The sequence below is a fragment of the Phyllobates terribilis genome, unplaced genomic scaffold, assembly GCF_046119375.1.
Source record: "Phyllobates terribilis strain yellow unplaced genomic scaffold, ASM4611937v1 Scaffold_4__5_contigs__length_816908805, whole genome shotgun sequence".
Classification (NCBI taxonomy): domain Eukaryota; kingdom Metazoa; phylum Chordata; class Amphibia; order Anura; family Dendrobatidae; genus Phyllobates; species Phyllobates terribilis.
The window spans coordinates 559,110,492-559,123,315 of NW_027362764.1; the positions used below are offsets into that span (position 1 = coordinate 559,110,492).

At 41.7% G+C, this 12,824-nt stretch overlaps 1 protein-coding gene across 7 annotated transcripts in view; it reads left to right on the top strand.

Annotated features, from left to right (window-relative positions):
- SPIRE1 (spire type actin nucleation factor 1) overlaps positions 1-12,824 on the top strand; it is a 184,998-nt gene that overhangs the window by 149,631 nt on the left and 22,543 nt on the right. For all 7 annotated transcript variants that reach the window (XM_073678996.1, XM_073678997.1, XM_073679000.1 and 4 more), the window contains 2 exons: positions 5,710-5,800; positions 12,079-12,221. In XM_073678996.1, coding sequence (XP_073535097.1) covers positions 5,710-5,800; positions 12,079-12,221 — 234 coding nt within the window. The remainder of the gene's footprint in view (positions 1-5,709; positions 5,801-12,078; positions 12,222-12,824) is intronic.

Here is a 12,824-nt window from a genome sequence, read left to right on the forward strand (position 1 = left end):
GACCAAGGAGAGCACCATTGTTGAAAAAAAAATCATAAAAAGCCAGACTGGAATTTGCCAAACTATAGTACATGTTGACAAGCCACAAAGCTTCTGGGAGAATGTCCTGTGGACAGATGAGACAAAAATGGAAGTTTTTGGCAAGGCACATCAGCTCTATGTTCACATGTGGAAAAATGAAGCATATCAAGAAAAGAACACTGTCCCTACTGTGAAACATGGAGGAGGCTCTGTTATGTTCTGGGGCTGCTTTGCTGCATTTGGCACAGGGTGTCTTGAATCTGTGCAGGGTACAATGAAATCTCAAGACTATCAAGGGATTCTAGAGAGAAATGTGCTGCCCAGGGTCAGAAAGCTTGGTCTCAGTCGCAGGTCATGGGTCTTGTAACAGGATAGTGACCCAAAATCCACAGCTAAAAACACCCAAGAATGGCTGATAGGAAAACATGGGACTATTCTGAAGTGGCCTTCTATGAGCCCTGACCTAAATCCTATTGAGCATCTTTGGGAAGGAGCTGAAACATGCCGTCTGGAACATGCAACCTTCAAACATGAGACAACTGGAGCAGTTTGCTCATGAGGAGTGGGCCAAAATACCTGTCGAGAGTTGCAGAAGTCTCATTGACAGTTACAGGAATTGTTTGATTGCAGTGATTGTCTCAAAAGGTTGTTCAACAAAATATTAAGTTAAGAGTACCATCATTTCTGTCCAGGCCTATTTCATGAGTTTCATTTTTTTAAAAATTCTGTGGAAGCAGAAAAGCAATGTCTGACTTTCATTTGTTCATTTTCAAAGATAGTGAATCTGACAAAAGTAATAATAAATTAAAGTTATTTCTGTGACCATTGTGGGTTTTTCTTTCATTAAACGAGGGGTACCAACAATTTTGGCCACGTGTGTAGGTGTGAAGGAGAACTTAATTTCTCCATCATCTTTGTTGTCTTTGTCCATGTAAATCAGACTGCACTCAGATGACATCTGAATCAGCATGAGAAAAACAACGCTCATCAGCACTGCCCCTTAGAATAGCATTGGTCCGAGTGCAATCCAGTAAAACATCAGATAGCACTCGTCTGACTTATATGCTCGTGTGAGCGAGGCCTAATGGTCAGCCTCTCATAATGTGTTTCTGTTAGCAAGTACCTATGAATCTTAGTTGGCTGGTAAAAAATATATGTTCTATCTATATAAATTTATTGAATCACATTTTTTTTAAAGTGCTTGGGGAGCACATGAAATGCCTGAGTTTTCATGGTTTCTTTATACCAAAAATATGTGAGTTTTAAAGTAATCTCTCATGCATATGGCTGTATTTCCTCTCAGTTTTATTTGGCACCATAATAGACCTCTGGTTTAAAGGGGCCTGTCACCAGGTCAAAAGTGACCAGTTTGCTCTTATTTTCTTCCTACTGTTCCCCTGAGTATTCAGTATTTTTTGTTTTGTTTTTAAATCTGCCAAATGTTTCCCTCTTTATTTAGGGCTCATTTTTCTGGCTTTTACTAAGTGGGTGTGGCTGACTAGGTAATAAGGCGGGGGTAATAAGGCGGGGCAGCCCAAAGACACTCCCCCAAGAGAATACTGCGAGCCTTGTTCAGATCATAAAAAATTGCACCAAACAAAAAGGCCCGTATTTCTGCAACAGTTTGGGGAGTTAAAGATTAAAAAAAGGTGGTTACTCAGGGGAGCAACAGGAATAAAATAAGAGCAGAAATTGGACACACTTGCCGGGTGAAAGGTCCCCTTTAAATGCCTAGGACACCATACAGTGCTGGCCAAAAGTATTGGCACCCCTGCAATTCTGTCAGATAATACTCAGTTTCTTCCTGAAAATGATTGCAATCACAAATTCTTTGGTATTATTCTCTTCATTTAATTTGTCTTCAATGAAAAAAACACAAAAAGAATTGTCCTAAAGCCAAATTGGATATAATTCCACACCAAACCTAAAAAAGGGGGTGGACAAAAGTATTGGCACCCTTTGAAAAATCATGTGATGCTTCTCTAATTCGTGTAATTAACAGCACCTGTAACTTACCTGTGGCACCTAACAGGTGTTGGCAATAACTAAATCACACTTGTAGCCAGTTAACATGGATTAAAGTTGACTCAACCTCTGTCCTGTGTCCTTGTGTGTACCACATTGAGCATGGAGAAAAGAAAGAAGACCAAAGAACTGTCTGAGGACTTGAGAAACCAAATTGTGAGGAAGCATGAGCAATCTCAAGGCTACAAGTCCATCTCCAAAGACCTGAATGTTTCTGTGTCTTCTGTGCTCAGTGTCATCAAGAAGTTTAAAGCCCATGGCACTGTGGCTAACCTCCCTAGATGTGGACGGAAAAGAAAAATTGACGAGAGATTTCAACGCAAGATTGTGCGGATGGTGGATGAAGAACCTCGACTAACATCCAAACAAGTTCAAGCTGCCCTGCAGTCCGAGGGTACAACAGTGTCAACCTGTACTATCCGTCGACGTCTGAATGAAAAGGGACTGTATGGTAGGATACCCAGGAAGACCCCACTTCTTACCCCGAGACATAAAAAAGCCAGGCTGGAGTTTGCCAAAACTTACCTGAGAAAGCCTAAAACGTTTTGGAAGAATGTTCTCTGGTCAGATGAGACAAAAGTAGAGCTTTTTGGGAAAAAAGCATCAACATAGGGTGTACAGGAAAAAAAAGGCATTCAAAGAAAAGAACACGGTCCCTACAGTCAAACATGGCGGAGGCTCCCTGATGTTTTGGGGCTGCTTTGCTGCCTCTGGCACTGGACTGCTTGACCGTGTGCATGGCATTATGAAGTCTGAAGACTACCAACAAATTTTGCAGCATAATGTAGGGCCCAGTGTGAGAAAGCTGGGTCTCCCTCAGAGGTCATGGATCTTCCTGCAGGACAATGACCCAAAACACACTTCCAAAAGCACTATAAAATGATTTGAGAGAAAGCACTGGAGACTTCTAAGGTGGCCAGCAATGAGTCCAGACCTGAATCCCATAGAACACCTGTGGAGAGACCTCAAAATGGCAGTTTGGAGAAGGCACCCTTCAAATATCCGGGACCTGGAGCAGTTTGCCAAAGAAGAATGGTCTACAATTCCAGCAGAGCATTGTAAGAAACTCATTGAGGCTGTGTGCCCACGTAGCGTTTTTCAAGCGTTTATGCTGCGGAATTTCCGCAGCGGAAACGCTTGTAAAACGCTAGGTAATCCGCACCCCATGGTCCCCAAGGGGATTCCGCATGTTCTATGCACATGCTGTGGATTTTTCTGCAGCGTTTATGCTGCGTACAAAAATCCGCAGCATGTCATTTAATTTTGCGGAAGTGCAGCGGAACTCCCGCCATTGACTTGCATTGAGATGCACAGAAACCGCGACTGTACATTTTACAAGCGGCTTCTATGCGTTTCTATGTGCGGATGGTACCCAGTTCTGGAGGAGAGGAGACTCTCATCCAGACCTGGGTACCATTGTACCTGTAAAAAAAGAATAAAATAACAAATAAAGTTTATACTCACCTGTCCGGAGGCTTCTCTCTGAATGCCAGCAGCGCTGAAGGACCTGCGATGACGTCACAGTCATGTGACCGCAGGCCCTTCACAGCTCTGTCTCGCGATATGCCGGCAGCCGGGAACCAGACAGGAAGCAGCGCTGCAGCCACGCCGGGGCCTCGGGGGTGAGTATAGCTTTATTTGTTTTAATTTTTACGGTCACACTATATAAATCCATGCTGTTTGCATGGATTTATACAGTGTGACCTAGTTGTCAAGCACTTTCCAAGTGATGCTATCGCCTGGAAAGCGCTTGTCAATCTGCATGCGGAAACGCATGTGAACCCGCATGTGGATCCGCATGTATTCTGCAGGAAAAACGCATGCACAATCTGCATGCGTTTTTTCTGCCAGGGAGATGCAGAAATTTTCTGCTTCATTTCTGCATCGTGGGCACATATCCTGATGGTTACCGGAAGCGGTTGTTCGCAGTTATTTTGGCTAAAGGTTGTGCAACCAAGTATTAGGCTGAGGGTGCCAATACTTTTGTCCGGCCCTTTTTTGGAGTTTTGTGTGAAATGATCAATGATTTGATTTTTGCTTCATTCTCTTTTGTGTTTTTTCCTTGCAAGCAAATTAAATGGAGATAATAATACCAAAGAATTTGTGATTGCAATCATTTTCAGGAAGAAACTGAGTATTATCTGACAGAATTGCAGGGGTGCCAATACTTTTGGCCAGCACTGTATGACTGTTTCCATACCAGGATCTACTTTTTTGTGGTCCTTACACACAACCCAGTGAAGTCGGTATGTTGGCAGCCTGAGCTTGTACGTCCCTGTATGAAGGTGCAGCACAGCTTTTTCATATAGTTCTGCCGTGAGTGGTGGTCGGGAGTCGTGATGGAATTATGACTATTTTCTGCTGACATTTACTGGACTACGGCAGGGCTTGATGAATTCCCATCTCCTGAAAGTTGGAATAGAACAGCCGAAAAAGTTTCAGATTCACTGGAATTTACATCACAAAAGTGCCACAAATTATCGTATACATTTTTATGATTTTGGCGCATATGAATTCAGTGCATCTTACCCCAGTGCACCATGAATCTGGAACTGGTGTATACAACACTAGTCTTGATGAATTCCCTGTTTTTTTTTTTTTGTTTCTTTTTTTTTTTCATTTTGAATATGCCGATCTACCTGGAAGATCGTGTGCAGGAAAAGCTTTGCTTTCAGCTCTCAGCCCTCCCTGATCCTTTGCTCCTATAGAGTTCTGCCATCACACGGGTCCTTACAGCAGTAGACGGTGGTAATGGCTGGATTTGTATAAATAGTGCTGCGCATCACACACAGACCTGGCATTTGGTTTCACCAGCTGTAGCTGGCTGTATTCTCTGCCATCCGCAGTATTTCTGACTCATTGCCCTGCAGTTCATACATGTGTAAGGAGCGGGATGTTAAAAATCCTTTAGTGACATACATGTCTTCTCTAAAAATGTGATTTTCTGACATCCACTGCCTTTTTGTAATGTATTAAGTTATTTCATATGCCATAGGTCAGTATTCCTTTACTCTGCTGTAAGGAATAATACATCAGACTACACTATTCTATACAGAGACCTCCAGAAACACAAGGATGCTGCATGATTATCTGTTTTTTCTAAATAAGGAGCCTATGGGCAACAGATGCCCCTTTGTGCCTCTACAGTGGTATAGGTAACATCAGGGATTACCCCCCGGAGGACATCGCAAAACGCCATCCAAAACACTAATGTCCTTTAACTGATTGACTTCAGTTAATAAATTAATATTTAGAATCTCTATGAAACTCACTGATACAATGTTTAGTGGCTCCAAGATAAAGCTTTTCTTTACATATCCCCCATTCGCCCTTATTCTTGAAAGTAATGTCTGTGTTGGCAGATTACCAGTTCCTCTTAATCACAAAGATTTTCTGGCCATAAATGCTTAGTTTGCTTTTGTCTGAAAACGTGCAACAGGATTATAGATTATCTAAAAGGAGATTAGTGTTTATTAATTTCTATTTACTCAGTCAGCCATCGCTGCAGTGCATACAGCCTTACTGCCAGGAATACGTGATGTAATATACTCTACAGGTCTATATAATCCAATGATATAAAGTATGTGTGTATATTTCTGATATTGATAAATGAATGTAAATTCGTATTGTTCATACTATAATTATAATTTCCCCTTTATTCAGGAGGATACAGTGCACAAATCCTCAAGCAGCAGTAGTGTGTCTAATTCCCAGCCTGACGATACATCTCCAGGAACCGCAGCCGGAAGGAAAAGTGAGCAGCAAATACAACTTATATTTCTATCTATCTACATATGTATGTATGTTGCAGATTTAGCTGGTTGACACATGCGGAATTAACTTGGCATTGTGACATTTGTACTGTAGATCAGCCTGGAAGTGGGAAATGCACTGCAGCAATTTTTTTTTTATTTTTTTTTTTTAAAAAACGTTAAACTTTAATTCAGAGTGTCATTTATTATTCAACCCCTCAAACCACAAGAATTCTGTTTGGTCCCCCAAAAGTATTAAGAAGTAGTTCAGGCACCAAGAATAATGAGCTTCACATGTGTGGATTAAAGATTTCTTTTGCCAGCCTTTTCTGACTAAGACCCTCCCCAAACTTGTGAACAGCACTCAGACATGGTCAACATGGGAAAGACAAAGGAGCATTCCAAGGCCATCAGAGACAAGATTGTGGAGGGTCACAAGGCTGGCAAGGGGTACAAAACCCTTTCCAAGGAGTTGGGCCTACCTGTCTCCACTGTTGGGAGCATCATCCGTAAGTGGAAGGCTTATGGAACTACTGTTAGCCTTCCACGGCCAGGACAGCCTTTGAAAGTGTCCTCCCGTGCCGAGGCCAGGCTTGTCCGAAGAGTCAAGGCTAACCCAAGGACAACAAGGAAGGAGCTCCGGGAAGATCTCATGGCAGTGGGGGCATTGGTTTCAGTCAATACCATAAGTAATGTACTCCACCGCAATGGTCTCCGTTCCAGACAAGCCCGTAAGGTACCTTTACTTTCAAAGCGTCATGTCAAGGCTCGTCTACAGTTTGCTCATGATCACTTGGAGGACTCTGAGACAGACTGGTTCAAGGTTCTATGGTCTGATGAGACCAAGATCGAGATCTTTGGTGCCAACCACACACGTGACGTTTGGAGACTGGATGGCACTGCATACGACCCCAAGAATACCATCCCTACAGTCAAGCATGGTGGTGGCAGCATCATGCTGTGGGGCTGTTTCTCTGCCAAGGGGCCTGGCCATCTGGTCCGCATCCATGGGAAGATGGATAGCACGGCCTACCTGGAGATTTTGGCCAAGAACCTCCGCTCCTCCATCAAGGATCTTAAGATGGGTCGTAATTTCATCTTCCAACAAGACAACGACCCAAAGCACACAGCCAAGAAAACCAAGGCCTGGTTCAAGAGGGAAAAAGTCAAGGTGTTGGAGTGGCCTAGTCAGTCTCCTGACCTTAACCCAATTGAAAACTTGTGGAAGGAGCTCAAGAATAAAGTCCACATGAGACACCCAAAGAACCTAGATAACTTGGAGAAGATCTGCTTGGAGGAGTGGGCCAAGATAACTCCACAGACGTGTGCCGGCCTGATCAGGTCTTATAAAAGACTATTATTAGCTGTAATTGCAAACAAGGGTTATTCCACAAAATATTAAACATAGGGGTTGTATAATAATTGACCCACACTTTTATGTTTAAAATGTAATAAAATTCAACTGAGCAACATAACTTTTTGGTTTGTAAGATTTATGCTTCTGTTCATAAAACCTACTCTCGTTTGCAGTTTGAAGGCTCTAACTTATTTGCATCTTATCAAACCAGCTAAATCTGCAGGGGGTTGAATACTACTTGTAGGCACTGTGTGTATATATATATATATATATATATATATATATATATATATATATATATATATATATATATATATATATATATACACATACAGTACAGACCAAAAGTTTGGACACACCTTCTCATTTAAAGATTTTTCTGTATTTTCATGACTATGAAAATTGTACATTCACACTGAAGGCATCAAAGCTATGAATTAACACATGTGGAATTATATACTTAACAACAAAGTGTGAAACAACTGAAAATATGTCTTATAATCTAGGTTCTTCAAAGTAGCCACCTTTTGCTTTGATGACTGCTTTGCACACTCTTGGCATTCTCTTGATGAGCTTCAAGAGGTAGTCACCGGAAATGGTCTTCCAACAATCTTGAAGGAGTTCCCAGAGATGCTTAGCACTTGTTGTCTCTTTTGCTTTCACTCTGCGGTCCAGCTCACCCCAAACCATCTCGATTGGGTTCAGGTCTGGTGACTGTGGAGGCCAGGTCATCTGGCGTAGCACCCCATCACTCTCCTTGGTCAAATAGCCCTTACACAGCCTGGAGGTGTGTTTGGGGTCATTGTCCTGTTGAAAAATAAATGATGGTCCAACTAAACGCAAACCAGATGGAATAGCATACGGCTGCAAGATGCTGTGGTAGCCATGCTGGTTCAGTATGCCTTTAATTTGGAATAAATCCCCAACAGTGTCACCAGCAAAGCACCCCCACACCATCACACCTCCTCCATGCTTCACGGTGGGAACCAGGCATATAGAGTCCATCCGTTCACCTGTTCTGCGTCGCACAAAGACACAGTGGTTGGAACCAAAGATCTCAAATTTGGACTCCTCAGACCAAAGCACAGATTTCCACTGGTCTAATGTCCATTACTTGTGTTCTTTAGCCCAAACAAGTCTCTTCTGCTTGTTGCCTGTCCTTTAGCAGTGGTTTCCTAGCAGCTATTTCACCATGAAGGCCTGCTGCACAAAGTCTCCTCTTAACAGTTGTTGTAGACATGTGTCTGCTGCTAGAACTCTGTGTGGCATTGACCTGGTCTCTAATCTGAGCTGCTGTTAACCTGCGATTTCTGAGGCTGGTGACTCGGATAAACCTATCCTCAGAAGCAGAGGTGACTCTTGGTCTTCCTTTCCTGGGGCGGTCTTCATGTGAAACAGTTTCTTTGTAGCTCTTGATGGTTTTTGCAACTGCACTTGGGGACACATTCAAAGTTTGCCCAATTTTTCAGACTGACTGACCTTCATTTCTTAAAGTAATGATGGCCACTCGTTTTTCTTTACTTAGCTGCTTTTTTTTGCCATAATACAAATTCTAACAGTCTATTCAGTAGGACTATCAGCTGTGTATCCACCAGACTTCTGCACAACACAACTGATGGTCCCAACCCCATTTATAAGGCAAGAAATCCCACTTATTAATCCTGACAGTGCACACCTGTGAAGTGAAAACCATTTCCAGTGACTACCTCTTGAAGCTCATCAAGAAAATGCCAAGAGTGGAGAGGGAGAAGAGGGGGTCGAGTCCATGTGGGTAGAGATAGAGGGGGCAAAAAATAATAATAAAATATTACTGGGGGTCTGCTATAAGCCACCCAATATAACAGAGGAGAATGAGAAACTGCTATTAGGACAAATAGACAAAGTAGCAAAACATAATGAGGTGATTGTAATGGGGGACTTCAACTACCCGGATATTGACTGGGAAACAGAAACCTGTAGATCGCAGAAAGGAAAAAGGTTCTTGACAAATATCAAGGATAATTATCTCTCCCAACTAGTGCAGGAACCAACGAGAGGGAAGGCAGTGTTGGACTTAATATTGACTAATAGGCCTGATAGAATAACTGAGGTACACATAGGGGGGCACCTAGGTAATAGCGATCATAATATTATCAATTTCAAAATGCCCTTCAGTAGGGTTATCAATAAGGGAACAACTAAAACATTAAACTTTAGGAGGGCGAAGTTTGATCAGCTGAAAGAAAACCTTCAACTTATAGACTGGGACAAAGTTCTTAATCAAGGAAATACGAATAGTAAATGGGAAACCTTCAAAAGAATTCTGAATACTCAGTGCGAGAGGTATATACCGTATGGGAATAAAAGGGCCAGAAATAAGAGGAAACCAATATGGTTGAATAAGAACGTAAAAGGGGCGCTAAATAGCAAAAAAGAGGCATTCAAGAGATTAAAACAGGAAAACAGCAAGGAGGCACTAATGTGTTACAAGGAAAAAACGAGAACCTGCAAAAAACAAATAAAAATAGCAAAGGAGGAAACAGAGAGACGTATTGCTAGGGAAAGTAGATCAAATCCCAAACTGTTCTTTACGTATATAAATAGTAAAAGGATTAAATCGAATAATATTGGACCGATAAAAAGTGATGAAGGCAAAATCATAGAGAAAGATGAGGATAAAGCTAATCTATTAAATAAATTTTTTTCGTCAACTTTCACAAAGGAAAAAGAACTAACAGGCGAAATGAGAAGTGACAAACTTAATCCTCCACTAAGTATGACAAATCTAACCCAAGCTGGGGTACAGAAACGCCTCAGTAACATTAAAATAAACAAATCACCAGGACCTGATGGCATACACCCACGGGTACTAAGGGAACTAAGCCATGTGATAGACAGACCGTTATATCTTATATTTAAGGACTCTGTTGAGACTGGGTCTGTACCACTTGATTGGCGACAGGCGAATGTAGTGCCAATATTCAAAAAGGGAGCGAAAAGTGACGCCGGAAACTATCGGCCGGTGAGTCTGACGTCCGTTGTGGGCAAAATTTTTGAAGGCTTTATTAATGAGGCAATCATGGAGCATCTTGATGCTAATAATCTATTAACCCCGAACCAACATGGATTCATGAGGAATCGCTCCTGCCAAACAAACCTGATTGACTTCTACGAGGAGGTTAGCTCTCGAGTAGATCAGGGGGAACCAGTGGATGTCGTGTATCTCGACTTCTCAAAAGCATTCGATAGCGTGCCACATAATAGGTTGGTATACAAAATGAGAATGATGGGGCTGGGGGAAAATGTCTGCAAGTGGGTAGCTAACTGGCTAAAGGATAGAAGGCAGAGGGTGGTTATAAATGGAATATACTCAGATTGGGTAAGCGTCACTAGTGGGGTACCACAGGGGTCTGTACTAGGCCCAATGTTATTTAATATCTTTATTAACGACATGGTCAACGGGATAAATAGTAAAATATCAATATTTGCAGATGACACAAAGTTATGTAAAACAATTAATACAAAAGAGGACAGTGCAGACCTACAGAGGGATTTGGATAAGCTCGGTAGGTGGAGCATTAAATGGCAAATGAGGTTTAACGAGGAGAAATGTAAGGTCATACATATGGGAAGGAAAAATGGAAGTCACCAGTACTCACTGAATGGGAAATTATTGGGGAATTCAGAGATGGAGAAGGACTTGGGCATCTTGATTGATAGCAAACTAAATTGGAGTGCCCAAAGTCAGGCCGCTGCTGTAAGGGCAAACAGGGTAATGGGATGTATCAGAAGAGGTATAGCTGCAAAGGATGAGAACATTGTTCTTCCACTGTACAAAGCACTGGTCAGACCACACTTGGAATACTGTGCTCAGTTATGGGCCCCAATATATAGAAAGGATATAAATGAGCTTGAAAAGGTACAAAGGAGGGCAACAAAATTAATAAAGGGAATGGAGGGACTGCAATACCCAGAGAGGTTGGCAAAACTAGGACTATTCAGCCTGGAAAAGAGAAGGTTGAGGGAGGACATAATAAATGTGTACAAATATGTTACGGGACAGTATAGAGATCTTGCCAGGGATTTGTTCAAAAGGAGGAATATTACGGTAACAAGAGGGCACTCACTAAGACTGGAAGAGAAAAGGTTTCAGCACCAGCATAGGAAGGGGTTCTTTACGGTAAGAGCAGTGAGAATATGGAATTCACTGAGTGAGGAGACGGCAATGTCGGATTCACTAAACCAGTTCAAGCGGGGACTGGATGCATTTCTAGATACCAGGCAGATTTCTGCATATACTTAAAAATAAAATAAAATAGTAGGTTGATACAGGGATTTATTCTGACTGCTGGTTTCAGAGTCAGGAGGGAATTTTTCCTCAGGTGAAGATTGGCTAAATCATTTGGGGTTTTTGCCCTCCTCTGGATCAACTTTAGCAATTACAGAACTAACAGGTCGAACTTGATGGACGCAAGTCTTTATTCGGCTTTACTAACTATATAAGCAGTCATCAAAGCAAAAGGTGGCTACTTTGAAGAACCTAGAATATAAGACATATTTTCAGTTGTCTCACACTTTTTTGTTAAGTATATAATTCCACATGTGTTAATTCATAGTTTTGATGCCTTCAGTGTGAATGTACAATTTTCAAAGTCATGAAAATACAGAAAAATCTTTAAATGAGAAGGTGTGTCCAAACTTTTGGTCTGTAACACACACACACACACACACACACACACACACACACACACACACACACACACACACACACACACACATACATACATACATACATACATACATACATACATACATACATACATACATACACACACACACACACACACACACACACACACACACGCATATATATATATATACATACACACATATATTATATATATATTTTGGCTTCACTGTGCTGTTCTTTTATTGCATCCACAGCACCGCCGAGGTTCTTGCCCATCTCCTCTACACCACAGCCTGAGAGGAGGCAGACTCCACAGAGGCGCCACTCTATAGAGAAGGAGACTCCCACCAATGTGCGGCACTTTATTCCTCCATCCCGACAAAGCTCCAGATCTTTGGTAGGCAGTCCTCATTATACCTTTACCAGATTAATCTTTTAGTAATCACTGCACATCTTTTTCTGATATACACAGATGTAATAAAAACAAACTCCTGTAATAAGCACAAACAACCCATGGTGCAGGGACTTCTAAGGTGAATTGTCTTGAAGGAGCTGTACAATTTTTAACTTTGTCCTTGTTGAATAAACACCGACCTTCTTTATATAGTGAAAGCTTGACAACATGTTAGCAGTCTGTAGTGTGGGTGTTATGTAACATAAAAAAAATAAATAAAACATAATAAAAAAAATTCTGCCTGCTGTTGCAGAAAATAGATTATCTGTTAACGGCCATTTAAAGTTTCTTTTAGTAACATTTCAGCAGTTATATTCACAGATGTATATGATTCTGCATTCACACAGGATGGTGTGAAGACCAGAAAGAAAAAGGGGGGAGGCTCCTGCTGCAGCTAGTTGTCTAGTAACCTGACACAGGATAGTAATAGGGGGAAGTGGCCAAGTACCTGGGACACCTACATATGAGTTATTAATGCTTCTCCGTTTCATTGCAATATCATGATAAATAGGCGCATAGAGGTAGATTAATTGTGAATTTCCCAGA